At 36.6% G+C, this 19,212-nt stretch overlaps 1 protein-coding gene across 2 annotated transcripts; it reads right to left on the reverse strand.

Moving 5' to 3' along the window:
* Nucleotides 1-1,435: 1,435 nt before the first annotated feature.
* On the reverse strand, nt 1,436-18,480 carry LOC114154018 (somatomedin-B and thrombospondin type-1 domain-containing protein). 2 transcript variants are annotated; one of them, XM_028032748.1, is made up of 5 exons: nt 17,673-18,480; nt 8,277-8,459; nt 7,271-7,361; nt 3,644-3,802; nt 1,436-3,464 (listed from the first exon to the last, which is right to left on the reverse strand). In XM_028032748.1, the coding sequence occupies exons 1-5, from the start codon at nt 17,920-17,922 to the stop codon at nt 3,359-3,361; spliced, it is 789 nt and encodes a 262-aa protein (XP_027888549.1). In that variant the 5' UTR covers nt 17,923-18,480; the 3' UTR covers nt 1,436-3,358. The 2 variants fall into 2 exon arrangements, with proteins under 2 accessions (XP_027888549.1, XP_027888548.1); XM_028032747.1 differs by having other exon boundaries at nt 8,277-8,462.
* Between the last annotated feature and the right edge of the window lie 732 nt (nt 18,481-19,212).

Genomic DNA, 19,212 nt, shown 5'->3' on the forward strand with positions numbered 1-19,212 from the left:
TAAAACAGCGGTAATACCTATTTGCAGTTTATTTGAACCCGAGTCATGACAAAGTGAGACGGATGTGAAAAAAACTCCTATAAAAATAGCTAAATCATTTTTGTGATTTATATCGCAGAATGCTACAAGTTATGTCGCATTCTGACTATTTTAAATTATCTATGGATATCTACTTCACATAAATTCAGCTCTAACTGTATCTGTAAAAAAATCTCTATGAAGTCACTTTGTGTGTGAATGGACTGCATATTCATTGAGCAATTTTTTTTAAAGTTTTTTTTTTATTCAAAATATTTAGCATAGAATGGGCAAGGCCTAGAGAATGCAACTGCACCTCTCATTCAGATGCAAATTATAACATTTTGGTTAGACTAAATGTTATGATATTTTCTGAAGTGAAGATATGATGGATGAACATATAAAACCTTCATTTGTGGAGCATTCATATCATCCTGGCATAGAGAAATATCGGACTAGTCAGCTGGAATGCCTGCAATCAATTCCTGTGTTAGAAACAACTGTATAGATGTCATATAAAGTTTGATTTATTGGGCAAAAGCCCAATATTGTGTTTAAATTTGGTTTCTGAAGTCTCATGACTGTCTGAACTTATTTCACTTATAAGATGTTTGTATTTCAATTATACTGCTGAGTAATAAAGGTTCCCTGCTTTGTCACATTGACCATGCCAGAGCTGACATCTGGAGCTGTAAGGATTAGATAAACAGAAGTCAAATCTCAGAGCAGCCTGTTGAGAAACTAGTCCTCACAGAAAGTCTTGTAAATATTTTTGCTCTTCTGTCCTTGACATGAATTGAACTCTGTAAGCCAGATCTGACACTCTGAAGAGCTTCTCTAACATGTTTGTGCTCACTTGTCCTTTAACAGTGCTTTTTTCCACAACAACTATTGACATTGAAAAGGAGCAGTAAATTCACAACCATGGTGTGAATTCTCACCATTCATCTTCAATCAATAGGGAGGCAACTTGTCCTTTTAAATGTTGTATTTTCTGTTTTGTTTAAAGATAACCAAAGCAAAACCAAGCAATAGATGTACTGACACATGATTCAAGGTGTCAGGAGCCTCACATTGGCATTTTATCTGTCCACACATTACCTTCATGCACTGACATCTCACAAACAAACCCAAATTGCAGGAGATTGCAAAATTACAAACACCATCTGTCATTTTGCCAGTCATCGTCCCATTTACACACCTGGGAAAAATGTTGAGAATGTTGGAAATTTAAGTTCACAGTTACATGTTGGCTTTTATTACGGTTTCGTAAATGTTGCTATTCTTGTTGCATGTAAAAACTAGTCACACTGAGGTATATACTTACTACTGCAATAGTCACTGTAACTGAATAGTGGAAAAGTGCTAAATGCCAAAGAAGATACGATGCAGGAAGGAAACACACATCACCAAAATATGACCAAAGTTGCAGTTATATATTCAGAATACACAGTACAGTTGTTTAATTTCACTATTAGACAGTGTATGGTGTTGCACTAACAAAAATCATTAATTCTTATATAATAAATACAAAATATAAATCAAAGATGTGAGAAAGATAGAAAGTAACAGCATCAAAAACCAAAAATCCCTTTACTTATATATCAGCTTTCTTCTTAAAACAGCTGTAACTAAAACATGAACTTATTGACTGACTGAGTCAAATTTGTATCATTGCAGTTAATATGCAGTATATTTTGAACAGACCATCAAGGCAATGAGAAAGAAAAACAAGAAGACGCAGGAAGTTTTGGGAGGAGATTCAGTTAATTGCATGGGAGTAACTTGGCTTTATGTGTTATTTATGCTGGCTGATGCTCTGTTGATTAAGCTCCCCTGTGAGCAGAGCCGGTTGTGAGCAAAAACATATTTGAAGGTGGGGTTTCTTGCTGTTTGAAGAGGGGTCTCATGAAAATATTTTATAAGGCTCAGTTTTCCAAAACAATGTTCTGATATCTGCCTGGAACCCTGACTGGTCTCAACTCTTGATAGACTTTCTTTGTGTGTTGTCTCTGATCTTTTTAGCATAGCAACATGTACTCCCATAAGACCTGAATGGTTGAGCAGCCAACATTTCAAAAAGGACAGATAATTTTCATGTGAACAACTTGCAAAATTTAACTATGGACTGACTTTGCTATGTTCTTTAGTTGAAATAAAACTTTTTTTAACCAACTAAATGTTTTTACCCAATGAACTTGTTGTGAAAAAAGACTGTAGTGGCTGATGCAGATCCTGCTTTTCCTGTGTAATGTGACCTTGTATAGACTGCTAAGTTATTCCCTTTAGACAGGCACAGAAAGTGGCTGAAACAGATTTACAATGTTCAAAAGAACTGCTTCTTTTAAGAGTTTTGTCTTCATACGATTAACTTGTGCCGCACTGAAATAAGTTACACCAGCAAAATGATCAGCAAGTCACATGAAAACAAAGCCTAAACATGCTGATAAAGTAGAGAAACAAAAGATAAAGCTATGCCTTTTTTTAGATAGAGCACTGTCAGAGCATTATTATAACTGTTTGAGAATGAGCTACAGCAAAAACACCTGTTGTCAGAAAACACAGACTCCAGATCCCGAAACGTTGTTGCTAAGTGAGTTAAACACTAAGGAATTTATCAACGAAGCTTCAGACTGTTACTCTTAAAGAATTGGATGAGTTTGAGGAATGAAAGACATAAATACAGATTATATATAAATCATGAGAACAGGCAGAAGAGGAGAGAGCCTGACAAATGACATAACGCAGGCACCTGAGTGATCAGTACCCAGTCATCCCAATCGTACTTTTTCATGAAATATTTGTAAAAATGAAATTGTAGAGCATGCATATATTTTATCAGTATTTACATCGTCTTCAGCACAGATGTTTAGAGCTTTTTGGATGATTTTTTAAACTGTGGGCAGCACCTGCTCTTTTGTCTTTAACTTTTAGATACAACAAGGTTTAGGTATAAAGGCACATACAAAGTACACAGAAACCAAAACTAGTATAAAATGTATGAATAAAAATACAAGATTTTTCAGATTTATACATTTTTGCATTAGCATACACATTTGCATTGATGGAGGTAGATAGCAAAGATTCAGAGGTATAAAAATGTAGGCTTCGCAGCAGTTTTGATGTACAGCTATGTGGCTTTTAAATTTGAAGAGAAGACATGCAAAAATTTCAATGTGATTAATTACTAGGATATACAGTACAGAGGATGAAATGACAAGTGGCAGGATGCAGCTGTTTTCCATGAGTTGTCTATCCAGGAATCAGGACAAAAGGGTCTGGTTTCCCTAGCAGGGCTCCCCTCAGCTGGAAGAGGCTCTCTGAGGGCAATCAGATCGGCTCAAACAAAAAGGACAGAGTAAGGAGGACACCGGCATTGCTCAGAGGATAGTTCCCACATCCAGGAACCATGACAACCAGGAGTAGATGCTGCAGTCCAGAAGGTTCTGGAAAATAAATAAAAAAAACCAAGAGGATTTATAATTACTGTATAACAAATACAGAATGAATTTATTTTACTGTATCTACCTTATGTAAAAAATAATTTAAAAAAATTAATTTCTCAACAAAGTAAGAGTTTTGACTGCAGCAAACGTATTAAATTCCAGCTGTTGTTTTTTTTTACCTAATGCCCTCCATGCCATCTCCTGCGCAGCGATCAGAGTTTGACATGGCATCACTTTGACACTCTGCGCAGACCAGCCGCTCTCGCACCAGCTGAGCACTCCACAGCTTGAGCTTGCATGCAGCACTGGCCTGCTTCACCCTGAGGTACACACAGTAACTGCAGGAGGACAGCACAAAAAGGGAGTGAAAGGAAAAATGATTCGGAAAACCTGACTTTATACAGGATTCAAAAGCACAAAGACATAAATATTGATAATTTGGAAACCTGTACATGTTTCTCTGAGAGAACGAAGGAGGTTTTTTTTTGCTCAGCTCTGCAGCAAAGAGTCACTCATCCAACTTGTTGTTCTTTGCTTTAATGTCAGTTGAGCTTCTCCAACAAAAAAGACAAATGGGAAAAATAACCAGATGGAGATGCTGGGACACATCTATGCTTTAAGAAATTGTAAAAAGGTTTTTCTTCTCCAAAACAATTCAGTTTAATGTACCCAGACTAAATATAAATGCATCAACAATAGATTTGTTCCTTTTGAAGGTGATCCAGCAGTGTCATGGTCACCTGCTCAATCCTAATGTCAACACAGCTCAGTCTGCAGACTGGAAACAATTAAAGACTTTTTTCTCCTCTAATAGCTGTGCTCTCTGAATACTCTTTGAACTCCACACTACTATTTATATTGTCTGTAACTTGCGCAGCTTTGACTAAACACAAATGTCAGTGGGAGGATTCTTCAATGAAAACATTAGATTTTAGCTTCTCTATTCCCCAGATTTCACAGTGACATTTCAGCAGGCACTGCTTTCATTTTCTTTCTTGAAAATAAGGAACCCCAACCCTAACCAAGAAGAAATAGAGTGCCTTGTAAAACTTTAAAAAATTATTAATATTTTTGGTCATATTAAATATAAAAATTATATTAGAAACACAAGCACATTACTGCTAAGTGGAAGAAAAATTATATGTTGTTATTGTTCTAATTTTCTATTTTACAAATAAAAATCTAACTAAATGTGTTGCATTTGCATTAAAGTGAGAGAAAGGGCAAGGAGAGAAATAATCAGCCATCAAAAGACCAAATGTAACTCTGGAAGTGCTGCAAACATCCACAGTTCAAGTCTCTTTAAGGAACTATTTGTGCTTTCCACAAAAATGTCCTTTGTTGTAAGATAGCTACCCAAAGTCCTTTGCAAAAATCTAAGCAAAAAACAAAACAAGGGTGAATGCTCTGATGCAAACAAAATAATTTTTTGGCCCACAATATTTAATAGATTAGAAAATCATTGAAAAGTTTTATTCAGTAACTTAATGCACATTGAGTAAATAATTTGCATGCAGCAAAGCCTTTATTTCTGCAAATCATCCTTCCATAGATAAAAAAAACTCAACAATTAGTTTCTTTAAGAATAAAATATTCTTAAAGAAATATTCAGACAAATAAAAAAAATTATATAGAAATGAGGGCTTATCCAATTCAGAATGAGTTGCAAGACATGAAAACATATCTTCACATATGCTCTTCAGACAGCCTGCCACACTTTTCAGATTTTTTCTTTACAAAGTATTTTGAAAACCATGAATTAACTTTCTTTTGTTTTAATATTATGGGCTATGTTGTGTTGCTTTATGACACAAATCCCAAATCCATTGCGTTATGTGATTGTAATCTTACAAATACAGTATTAAAACATGTATGATGTACTGTATGTATATATGTTTACAAGTTGAAGGTTTTCCATTAGACTCTAAAAGTAGATTATCTGTTAGATGTACTAAAATGCACAATATTGTATCTTCTCTCTAATTTAAGTAAAAACTTGCTTCAATAACTAATTTCAGTCGCTGTAAACCTGCTAATACCACAATAGCACACATGTTCATGCTATGTCTCACACTCCAAAATCTCAGACAGAGTTTTAAGAAATCTGAGGGCGTGCAGATTAATTTCATGTCTCTTGGGTCAATTTCCATGACAACAGCGGTAATACACCAGATGTCTGTTTGAAGTCATATGTACTCAGCTTCATTTATGAGGACTCAGAGTTCCCTGGTGCTTTCCGTTTCAGCCAAAACAAAGAGATCTCATGTCCATTTTAATCAGGCTTAATGGTTCTGAGTAGACAGGAAACAAGTCACGATTTTGTTCTCTTGTTTTTTAGCAGTTCAAATAACACTAAAATCAGCTTTGATAAAAAATGACACAGATGCAGTGAGGGGTTTTCCATTGATATGGATTAAAGTAACTTTATCAGTAGAGGTCAGCCCATGATACATATTCAGTCCTGCCAGTTACACAGCCAAAGCACAAGGAAACATTGGCCTTGGTCTGTGTTCTCTAATCTTCATGCAAAACTGATTTTAGAGTGACCTTTGAACTGACGTCAAAACTGATATGAACCAAGACAAAAATGCTGCAGCTTTGAAGAATCGTTTTCCATAACAGAATGAGCTAGAGGTAAAAGTTCACTTGAAAAATGCAGGGCATTTTCCACCAGGTTTTGGAAATCAGAATAAAAATTCAGTCTAAATCCATCCATCCAGTGTCTATATCCACTTGCAGCATTGCAAGAGAGTCCCTATCTTCGGTGAAAGGCGGAGCACATTGTGTAGTGCTAGCCAATCCATCACAGGAAAACACAGAGGCACAAAGGACACACAAGCATGCATCCATACACTCACACCTAAAGGCTCTTTTAACCCCTTAAATGCCCCCATAACCTTTACATGCTCAATGTACTAATGGCAGAGAAACAAACTATTTATCCTTCGTTATCGGTGGCCATGCTAACTAGTCTGGGTGTTCATGACAGCCTCTGCTATCAGGAAGAAGCAGTACTGTAGCAGAGAGCAAGAAGGGGAGTGTAGCTGTGAGAAGCACATATACAAGCCTGATTGACAGAGCTAAGACCCGCCTCCTGGTTCTGATCGGTTGTTAGTTAGTGCTGCAAGAACTGGGAGAAGGCAGAGGAGTTACATTTTTTCACAGATCATCTGTCTCAAATTGTACTGTCATGACATAGTGACAGTTTCAACACATATGTTAAGAAAATTTGTTACATACTGCAGCTTTAAGAGGTTAAACAACAATTAACATAACAAACATGATTTAGGACCCTGGGAAGCCGAAGTACCCGGAGCAGAAATCAAACATGTACAGGGAAAACCTGCAGAACTCTTTAAAATTTAAGAAACAAAGAAAGATTATTTTATTTAAATGGAAAAATACAACGAGGTTGTGATATCTGAAAGTTTAGTCTGTGACTCCTTAAAAAGTCATTACGGCTTTTATTGTAAGTGCATGCACTCATTAGTGAGGTTGGTTGTTTATGATGCTAGAGGCATGACACACCCAGCTGTAAACTGTTATGTAGATCTATCTAAACATATTCTGAGCCTGCAGAAGGGGATATTTGTGATTTCCAAAAAGAATTTGAAGTGATTTTTGTCATCTAAAATAAGTCAAGATATTTAAGCAAACCTCCAGGGACAGATGTCACATTTTTGTGTGGTTTAATTTTTCTATAAGGAGAAGCTAAAAAACCTTTCAGCTTCACCAATTGTTTGTTGCTGTTGTTTGTAATAACATAGAAAACATACAGTATTTATTGTAGTGTGGTGTGGCATTACCTGTCCTTCTCCTCCTTCATCAGCATGTGAGGTCTCCTCCAAGGGTCCTTGAAGTTCCTCTTGAAAAAATCAGGCAGGATTTTTGCCACCTCTAAAGTTTAGTGGTGGAGATACAAACAAAAAAGAAATCAAAGTTCAAATACATCCCTATCAACAGTTTTGGCAGCATAAGAAAAGGTAGATAAAAATCCTAACCTTTTAGCAATTTCTTATTTTGTGAAACTCAACATATATCTATATATACAGTACATCATAGGTATCAAACTCCAGTCCTGGAGGGCCACTGCCCTGCAACTTTTAGATGTGCCTCTCCTGCACCACAACTCAATAGAACAATTAGGTCATTAGCAAGGCTCTGGAGAACTGATCGACACAAGGAGGAGGTAATTAAGCCATTTCATCACAGTGTTTTGTACCTGTGGCAGTGGCCCTTGAGGACTGGAGTTTGACACCCCTGATATACATTATATAGACAGCATGTTCTCATTTCTTTCATGTTTGAAAAATGGCCAAGGGAAAGCAGTATATGTGATATGTCATATTTACACATCTCCTTGCTGGTGTACCGTGTTAGATTATACTCCAGCAATAAAAGTTTAATTTTTTTTTCTACTTTGACTTTTTGTATGTCTTTACCAGCTGCATACTGTATCTCAATCTGCTGCTTGGCTAATTGCTCAAACTGTTTAGATGAGTCAGAGTGACACAGACCAGTGTTTTACTCTGTTTTCTGAAGAAATGTTCTGCTTGCATCAGAATTATCAGTGTCCTGGTATCTTACAGTCTGGAAAACCTCTTAATAATGAAGTCTGTAACTGAGGTGATGAAATATTCCAGCTGGATGTTGGATGTCACAACAGATGTTTGGAAATGTGTTGTTTACAGTGCAACTCCTAACAAGACCTCTTTTGAAAAAAACTGAAACCAAATTAATATGTAACAGAGTTCAGACAAGAAGCTCTCACATGCACAATGTAGATCAGAAGCAGTCACACAGAGGTTGTACCTTTGGCATTGTCACATATGACGTTGTTTCCGTAACACCCTCGTCTCTGTCTGAGATCTGGGCAAGGGGTTCCTCCATTTCTCGGGGGAATGGTCACTTGGCGACTCCTCTCCTTGCTGCCAACTCCACAAGGAGATGAGCATGACGACCAGGGACCCCATGATCCAACCGCACAGTCGATGGCTGCTGAGGGGTGCAGGAAATCATAGAGATATTTCACAAAATAACTTTAGAGAGTTTCAAAAGATCCTCAGTGAGGAGAAGTTAGCTGAAGTTTGCAACAGAAGGGTTCAACATGACTTTGATAAAGTAAACAACTCTGGAGAGACTGCAGCACATACAGTATATCTGTCTGTTTATCTGTATATCTAGATAATTGTTAATGTTGTTCTTTTTGTTTGTTTAAACTTTAATGTAAAACTCCTTGGCTATCAGATAAAGAAAGCAGTTTTAAGTATTATTGACAGAAATGCTATTTTTAAGCAGTTCTGTAAATGTTATTCAAATTTACAGAGGGTAAGGTTTGTTCCCATTGTGTCATTTTACAAACACAAAATTCAATGTATTTTCTTGGAGGTTGAGGTGGAGGTTCACCTTCCAGCAGAAAGACAAAACTAAACTTACAGAACTAAACAAAACTGAGATCCTGAAAGAAGTTTTAAAATTGCTATTTGTAGACATTTTCCAGTGCAATCTGGCTAAGCCAAAGGAAAATTGACCAATATGTCAGTCTTGTTAGAAAACCAACTCAAAGAACAGGAACTGATCTAAGGGCCCTGATATAAAACATGCCACACTTTCTGGGAGTTAAAGATATTCTCCTAATCTTTGCATTCATGTCACAGTGTCTGGTTTTTAGCATTAGCTGACACACACACACACACATATATGTGTGTTTGTAGGTAGGCAGGTGGCATTGGGTAGCTGTTATTAAAAGTGATTTATGTAGGATCAGCTACATCCCAGACGCAGGAAGTCTGCAGCCCAGGTCATATGTGTTGTGGTGGCTTTAGATAGGGGCTAATTGGCATCCTGTCCCTTCTAGTTTTGCCCTTTAAACTCACACCCGCAAGGGCAACATAGCACGTAAACAGCAGCAGCAATTAGACTTCCTGCTCAGGAGGCTGATTTGGCCAATTACAACAAACTAAGGGGAAGTTGTATTCCTGAGATTGCTATTCTGATCAAAGCCAAAAAAACAAAAACAATAATCAAGCCTTGTTCAGTTACCAGATTTAATGGCTGTGGGCATTTAAGGGCCTTGTTTTGAGGAGGAACCACAAACATTATAAACAAGGCAATGAGAGGCAATCAGGACCTAAACAAAAACATCAAAATCTGAACAAACACATTTACACCAGAATATTATTTTCATTCCCTTCACTTCCACTTCCATGACATGAGAACACGAGAACAGAACAGGTGCACATAGCATGATACTCTGAGAACCTTGATAAAATGACAGAGAAGGAGTGGATAAATATACCATAACTGAATCTAATCTCCCCCGCCACATAAAGGGTTCCACTCTTTCTTTATAAAACTCATCCAACCATCAGTACAATACTGCGATTGAATAATTGTGTGTGTGCGCGTGTGTGTGTGTGTGTGGGAGGAAAAAGGGGCTTTTAAGGTGCCGCCTGTTTGGCTCACTCCCAAGCTAAATTTTGAGAGGAGAGAGGGCGGCGCGGTGACACGGCGGATCCACAAAGCCACTGTGGAATCTGTGAATTCCTGAACATTAGTGCTTCCAACCTGACACTTTACTTTCCCACAAAACAATGTGCAAACAGCATCTTGCAAAAGTATTAACATGCTTAAACTTTTTTTATTATTATTTTTTTCAGTTGCAATCACAAAAAAAATATGTTATTTTAACTACATGTAACAAACCCAGGAAAAGTGGAGCACAATTTGTACATTAAAAGCAAATAATCCATCCATCCATCCATGCATTCATTGTCTACACCTGGTTATCCATGCAGAGACATGTGGGGCTGGTGCCTAGCTATAGCAGTCAATGGATGGAGGAAGTATACACCATGTACAGGTCACCAGTCCATCACAGGACAATACCCAGAGCCTTCTTGCTGCAAGGCAGCAGTGCTAATAAATGTGGCATGGACACTGTAATACATTTTAAGTTCTTTAATTTATGCATTAAATTAGCATAAGCATTAAATTAGCTCTTGCTAATTTAATTCTCGCTGTTCAGGAATTATCCTGAACAATGAGGACAATTCACAACTCTTATTGTCCTTAGACATTAATGTTGTCAGAGGACAGTTAGAAATTAGAAAACTTGTAAACTTTCATTCTATGTAAAGAATCTACACTGAGTTTTTTCATTGTTATAAGTTAGAGTATCGTAAAAATGTCTTGTTCCACAAGCAGATTATTTCACTTATAGCTAATACTTTTTCATCAATATTAAGAAATTATTGGCTGAAAACAAGCTCATACTGAAATGTTACTTATAAGTAAGTGGAGTCTTATTTCAAGTGTACTAAGATATTTGTGTTTTTGTAGTATATTAAAACAAGTGGTTTCTTGCATAAGATCCCAATAAGATACATTTAAGTCTGCTTTTGTAATGTGATATGAATAGTTTTGAAACACATCATTTACATACAAATAAACATAAACCTCCACACAAATGATTGGGGAATTTCCACTTTTTTTCATCTTCATATAAAACACACACAGAAACGTTCTCTCGAGAAGAATTTAAAAGATAAACGGGTGAAAAGCATAATAACTTCCTACTTATGCCTTCTGCGCCTGTTCTTATCCTAACATGCCTTTCCTTCCCCTTGCACAGAGCAGTTTTAATGTTATTTTTGTCCTTTTTTTAGCAGCACAAACACAAACAAGCAGGACACTTGAGGTTTTTCCACAGTGAAATCAGTTCTGTTTAATGGGTCATCAACACACTCATGCAAACAGGAATAAGGTTTTGTCTGGAAGCATAAACCTGTTGGCCCCGAGCCACCAGAGGTCAGGAGGAAATTACCAAACTGTGGTGGGCCCCCACTCTGCTTCTGGTGCCACCCACACGCTAACCCTGACAGTCTGGATCACACAGTCACCATTGTGCCCTATTTGCATTGTGGAGGAGAAAGTCCCATTTGGACAGCCTCTCACCAACTCTGACCTCTGACCCCAATGCAGGAAACAAATGGTGTTTGTTGCTCTATTTACTTTGGCAAATTCAGCTTTCCTCTTTAATATGAGTTTTATGCTAGAATCATTTTTTGAGCATTATTAAATATTTTGAGAGAAATTAGATCCTAATATTAAAACCAGTGAAAGAAAAACATCCTTGCTGCATCAAATATGTTCTAATCATTTATTTTCTTCAATTTATATAGGGAAAATTTCTTTTCACTGCAAAAACGTACAATCTTACCAGGTATTTTTGGTCTAGTTTCTAACGCAAACATCTTAGTACACTTGAAATAAGACAAACTAACATACAAGTAACTTTTCAGAAAGACATAGAGACATGTTTTAATTAAATAATTTCTTAATATTGACTTTTTAAAAAGTCCTTGTTCCATTGGCAGATAAATTAACTTATAACATGGGGAAAATATAAGTTAAATAATCTGTCAAAGGAACAAAGTTTTTTTTTTCATCAATAAGCTTGAGTAAATAAGCTTGACTTATTTACTTAAAAGGAATTTAATTAATTTTTAATATTTTTTATTTGTTTTATTTTTTTGCCAACTCCAGGCCTAACGCACAATTACAGCACATTTTTTGTTTGTACAGAATGTCGCAGAGAAAGAGAAAACCCCCCCCCCAAAAAACCAGATCGGAAAACAAAGTTACTACTGCTAAAGAAAAAGCGTATTGACTACAATACACTTTTTAAGCTTGACTTATTTACTTAAGAAAAGCTCCTATAACGTCCTAAAAAGTTACTTGTAAGTCAGTTTTGTCTTATTTCATGTGTTATAAGATATTCGCACTAGAAACTAGACCAAAAATACTTGGTAAGATTTTGTGGTCTTGTTTTGTTTTGTTTACTGTTTATGATAAGTTAGTATTATGTAATGGCTTTAAAATGAAAGTAAGCGATCCCTTTTTATTTATTTTGTAATATTTCAGCACAAAACTAAAAGTGTTGGGGAGTTCCCATTGTTAAAGAGGCCAAGGAGCTCACAAATTTGGCAAGATTTTAAATTTATTTGTAGAATTTGTCGCAAGTATGAATCGCCTCCATCCTTTCGCTTTTACTCTAATAAAAAGCATGTTTTTAATAACATAAAAAAAAACAATTAGCTATATCTTTCTTTTGTCTTCCACGAGCCCTTGTTCTGCTCCATCTGTTGCCTTTTTTTGGTTCCTTTTTGCCTCCCTCCTCCCCCTCTGGTTTTCTGATGGGATGTCCAGCTGGTGTCTGAAAGGCCACGTTGGCTCAAAACCACCACACTGTCTCCTTCCCAATACAGTGAGTCCCACTAGGCCAAGATCTGACCACTGTTAACATTTAGGAACATCAGCAAAGGAAACACAATAAAACCACAAGTCTGGTGAAACCTTTGATGGGGATGAATTTTTCTAATAACAGCATAAACAGGAACAGCAAACAAACCAACCCCTTAACAAGGATTAATTAAAACACTTTTGTCTTAAACTCTATGCACTTTTCCCCAGACATCCATAAAACCCTAAAGAATCAGAGAAATTAGTTATTCTACGGGTATGACTGCAACACTGTCGTCATTCAAAAAAAGTATTTGTATTTAAACCCTGCTATGCTTTAACAATGAAGTACTTAATGTCACTAAAGTTGTCTCAGCTTTGAATTCATTGCTTTATGTTTGAGGCAATAACAATTGGGCAAGTTTAGAAAGTGTTGGAATTTTAAGTTTTATCATCTGACAACATACAAAATAATTTTTTAAAGCCATAATCTGACCTATATGAGAATATTCATATAAAGCGAACGTCATATTTTTAAGGATATATAAACAGCAAATATGACCTGGGAAATTGATAAGGATGAGATCATCAAGTGTTGACATGGATGTGAACCAAATGTGATTGTGATTTTGCCAAAATTTCAGATAAATTACCATGCTCTTTTGTTTTCTTTTTTTTTCCCTTCTCTGGTTTAAATTTTTTCCCACTGAACCTTTTATTTGTTTTCAGTCATGAAGCAGATGTTGGACATCAACTTTGCAATCAGGACTTTTCCAAGCACAGGAAACTAAATGAAGAGAAATGCCACAGCAGCTGTGGCATTTCATGTGGAAGGGGAATGAACAGGAAACAAGGTGAAGGAGGAGTGAAAATAAATGGAAAAAGGACGAAGAGATCTTGGCATTTCAAAAATACCCAAGTAAAAAGTAAAAGAAGCCAGATATCTGCAGCAGAGGGAGGCATGTGAGTGCATTTAAGGTGAAGAACCTGTCAGAGTGAACACAACCAGACCGCTAGAGTATAAAGGAGCCTCCTCCTCCAGATTTTTGAGGACCTGCATGATCTTTACAGTCTGTGCAGTAAAGATGAGCAATTATTTTGACTGAAAACACACTGAGAACATGAAATTTATGACAGAACTCCTTAAAGGGGCTTTTTGTGTCAAGGGCAGATTCTCATCCAATTAAAACAGAAAAGAGACAACCTAAACAAGAACTTTGAGTTTTTGCTTCTTTAATTTTTCCTTGGAAAAGTCCTTAAATTTCCAGGCAAATAAAGTTGAATTGTATTGAGTTGAGTTAGATTTGGCAGAATCAAAATCAAACCAACAATTCCTCATATTGGTAAAATTCAAACCTGTCAACTGAGCCTCCAGGTTATCAGGATCAGCAACAGGTTGAGTTGTCTTTCTATTGAAGAAATCTCAGAACTTCAAATATCACATTATTAACAGTGGAGGTCAGAGCTTGTGTATTTTTAAGATTAATGAATAATCTTAATGTACAGAAAAAATAAATTAACCCAAAATATCATGAGAGCATGTCGACCTCCAGCCAAATCTGTAACGCAGGAGCTTGATATTGAGGAAAAACAAAACTCAATTCAGTTTAAAATTACTTTTAAAACTAATTTAGAGGCTTTTCCCCCTCCATAATAGTTTAGCAAGTATTACAATATATACAACAACTACCAAGCTGAACATGTTTCATTGTGTTTGACATTTTGTGTGATCCTTTGCTCTATTTTTAGACTTTGTGGTTTGTCTTTGAAAATTATTTGATTGATTTGGTTTGACTGGTTTTGTTTCATGTTCTGTGTTCCTTTTTATGTTCTGTCTGTGCTCAGTTATGATTTTAGTTGATCTTGCCTGCTGGTCTGGTTAGACACTTGCTCTGGTTTCTGATTACCCTAAAAGTTTGAAATTATATCTCTTTCAGGATGCATGAAGGCTGGTTGCCAGTTGTTTCTTGCGTTTTGTGGTCCTTTAAACACTGTTTCTGCTGTGATGCTTTGAATTTTCTTTTAAAAATGTGCATTTTCTGTGATCTGTCTCAACCTTGAACATCTTCCACTACACAATTTCTCCTTTCCATTACTGTATATTTTCTTTCATACAATTACAACACAAACAGATCCCCTTATAAAAGTATTTTTCCATGCCGTACAATAAGAAAAGTGAAATGCAGCTCTGGAAAACATTAAGAGCCCACTGCACTGAATCCCATTGAAAACCTCATGGTTATTCTACCAAATATTGATTTCTGAACTCTTCCAGAGTTAAAACATTAGTATTATTGTTTCTAAATCAATATGAACTTGTTTTCTTTGCTTTATTTGAGGTCTGAAAGCACTGCATCTTTTTTGTTATTTTGACAATTTCTCATTTTCTGTTAATAAATACAAAATTCTTGCTTGAAATTTCAGAGACATATTGTCAGTAGTTCATAGAGTAAAAGAAAAAAATTCATTTTACTTACCATATACATATAAAAAGTAAAATCAGAGAAACTGATCATTTAAAGTAGTCTCTTATTTTTTTTTCCAGAGTTGTATTTGTTGCTTCCTGCCATCAGTAGAAAGAATTAATATTTTCAGATTTAAATAAATGTGTACCTTATTTTAAATATCCTGTTTACATACTAGAACTATCCAGGATGTCCTTCACAAGCATGCTGCGGGGACGCAGCATGCTTCCCCGAAAGATTTCATTTCAACACCCTCCCTGGAAAAAAAAATGCTACCGCTTTGAAAACCGTTAAGTGTTTGTGTTGTAGTCATGATAAGCAGTGTTTTAGTCTTCTGATGTCACCCACTCTACAGTCTTTGAACTGCTGCAGCGGACCCAGGTTAATTACAGACTTTGTGTTCACCTGCTGCTGGATCAGAATCAGATCAGGTGTCTCGTATCAGGACACCAGAGCGCTTTGATGAAACCGATCCATGCATCCACGTTTCTAAGCATCAGAGGACGCTCACTGAGGCGCATCTGCTCTAATGGTCATTGTAATTTAGAAATACAGGAAAATTGTACCTTGTGGAAACCACATTCAGTCTGCGAAGACAAACCGCTCCTGCATCTCACCAGACATAGCTGTCAGAGATCATCAGAGGAAAAAAAACACTGTGAAACATGTGATCCATCTGCTGCACGTGGGAGTTTTGACCTCTGAGGAAGCAAACCTTCTAGACAGACTGGTAATGTCAACACTGACCTGAAGTGCTTCACTGAGCTTACTCCTGTAATTTTTATGTTTGGAAAATACATGGGACTAATTAAGAGATGCCTGAAACCCCCTCAGCTGGCTTCCTCATTTACTGACATGCCGGGAGTGTAAAGTTTTGTTTACAGTTATTTAAAGGGGCAGTGTTATTATTTTTGTCAAGTCACAAGTATATTGTGAACATTTGACTCATAAAATTGAAATAAAACACATTTATCTGTTCTTGTGATGTAGAAGAGTTTGATAAAGCTCAAAGAGTGAGGATATATTCAAAAGGCATTCCTGAATATTATCTTTAAGACAAAAATCTTTCTCACTAAAGAACGTTTATTGAGACAGATCACTTTAGTAAATTAAAAGAGGAAACCTTAGATGAGACATAATTGTAATCTCTTAAAGGGGTTTTGATGAGTGATCTTTTGGCTTACTGAAGGTTACTGGCTCAAGTCAAAATAAGACAGTTTACACCACAGCAAATAGACTGAACTCTACCAGTAATTGTGCTTTAATAAGAGGTTCTCTGCAGCACTTTATGAGCTCCTGTGACCCTGCAGGTGCTCGTTTTGTGCACTTAAGTCAGTTTTCACATTCACTCCATATGGGTCATTTTAAGACACAACAAAGTTACAACTCTCTGTCTCCTGATTGTCACACTGCAGACTAAACTCCACTGCAATCCTCACCATCTTTGGCAGTCTCTTTCTAAGACATCCATTCCTTCATCTGTCCATATATAGCAGCAGTCGAGATGATTGGGTGGAAAGAAGTGAGCCAACCATTTGTTTAACTTGTGTCTTTCTTATGATCATTCGCCCCACTTTGCACATGTAGCTGTGTAATTTCAAGCTGTAATGAGAAGGCTAAGGGTCAAAACTGCTAACCTGAAGGCAACTTCCTTTTAAAACACACACAGCAAAGACTAAATTTACCTCTCAAACTTTCAGCACAAGAGATTATTGCTGGTCTTTCAGCTACAACAGACAGCCATGATGGAGACACTAGAGGCAGTTATGTGTAGTATGTCTCGCAGTCTTACTGTCACCTCACTGACAGCTACCTTTGTCCATATGGGGAATTAGAGGGCCTATGAGAACAAGCCTGTGGTAGTTTTTAATGTAGAGCACAAAAGAAAAACATGTTTTCTTACAGGTACAAGATATTGATTAGCCAAACTTCAACTGAATTATTCTATACAGATAAGGTCATGTAATCTATATCTAATAAATTCAAATATGCATTCTGAAGAGGCTCAGATTTTGAAAATTGATAACTTTTAAGCATGTATTGATTATATGCTCCATTATGACTACATTTCTGTATTATGTTTCTGATGCAAAATTCTCATTAACTGTAAGTAGAAAAGCGTTATAATTAACAGGAATAAAAGCTTTCAAACATCTGTCTGTGTGTAATGTATCTATTTAACGTGTTTCACTTAGTAATAAAGTTCCTGAAATAAACTGACTTTTTAATAATATTATACATCTGTTTTTGCATATGGCCATACATAGCTAGTTCTGTATTTACTGATTTCCATTTGTAAAACATCAATCATTCTTTTTTAGTTCCTATTGTTAGAGATAAATCACATGAGAAGTTACAGGAGTGGGGGGCATAAGGTAAGTACTCGCCCAGGACTTATTAATACTAAAACCGCCACTGAAAGAAACAATTAAAAAGTTTTGAAGAGCGTTGCATGTTTTCTTATTTCCGGGAGCCATTTGGGGGGAAATGAAAAACTCACCTGATATTTGACACACGTGTTGGTAGTCTTCGCAGCAGTCTCTGGTTTTTTGACAGTAGCTGTCGCAGTAGCACACCGTTTTTCTCCTCGTGTACTCAAAACATTTGTTGTCTCGGCTGGGGCAGCAGTTCTGGTTCCCCCTCTCCCTGCAGCCGGCTTCAGTAACCGGGACGAACTCACTGCAGAAAAACGCCAAGTATCCACAAACTACGATCCCCATTCGCACCGCGCTCCATCCGTGCGCTCCCATGACAGATGCTGTTCCAAGACCACCTGCTCTGCACTTGCACTCAAAAAAGTTTTACTCTGACAGATGTTTCACTTATGATGTTAGCTTTCGAATACAAACAAAGTAAAACACAGTCCACCAACATGCAATCAAGTGTTGCGTAAAGCTGGATCTCTGTGCGTAAAAACCTCTCCTGTTTGTCTGACGGACACCGCCCCTTTAGACTCAAAACTAGGTGAAGAACGATGCCAGTCTATCGTCAGGGTCCCTTCCCTCTTACTCGCTCAGTTGCATTTTATTAGGACGGATTGACAGGGTCCCCCCAATACTGAAATAATGACTTCACTTTAAAAAAATAAATAAATGCTTAAGCTCAAACCGAGGAATAATCGTTGTACTGCGCAGATCAATATTAGATTCAAATTATAAAAATTCAGCACCACGGACAGAGGAATAAATACTTTGATAAGAAATAATCCAGTAAACAAAAAAATACAAAGAGAAAGCGTGAAGTCACAATCTCCTGCGACTAAATCATTTCTTCTCCTTCCGCGGAAATGACAGCAAGTACCCTCTGAAAGAAAGGCTGAGGGAACAATGACGTTAGTTATGCTCCACTGCTTTTCAGTGAAAGAAGGTCAGAACACGAGTTATAGATCACAGTGAAGCATTTCTTAGGAAAACCTTGACATTATGCTTCTCATTGAATTTTAAAAACAAACATCTGGTTAAAAATAATATCTGGATTATATGCATCAATATAGATGTAACGCTTTCTTGTATATATATTTTTTCTCAGGCTGTAAACAGGAAAGTAGTGAGGATGATTTAAAAATAACTCCATTAATTAAATTCTATTCTTTTTAAGTTATGTTTATTTTTTATTTTATTTTATTTATTTGTTTGTTTTGCCTATTTTTACCTGCCAGCAGGTATTGGATTTTTTTAATTTCTTTTAGTGCAGATAATAAATGAGTTTGTGGGGGAGGGATTGTGGTAATTTGGCAGTGCAGCCTCCAGGATCTTAAACGAGATAAGGAAGAGAGAGAGTGATGATGATGATAAAATTAAGCGAGATTTCTTCATATGAAGACTGCGAAAGAGTGCATTACCAGCGAGGTATGATTGTGTGTGCAGTTGTGTTTGGGAATTCAGAGGTGTGCTTGAGCTACAGCGCCCTCTAGTGTGTTGGATTAAATTTGCAGTTTGAACTTTATTTCTACCTGCACTCACTTAGACTTTCGATATATACCAGTTAATTATATCCTTTTCTTAAGGCCAGTAAGCCAGGATATATCTTCTGTGCTCTTG

The sequence above is a fragment of the Xiphophorus couchianus genome, chromosome 12 (genome assembly GCF_001444195.1).
Source record: "Xiphophorus couchianus chromosome 12, X_couchianus-1.0, whole genome shotgun sequence".
Lineage (NCBI taxonomy): Eukaryota > Metazoa > Chordata > Actinopteri > Cyprinodontiformes > Poeciliidae > Xiphophorus > Xiphophorus couchianus.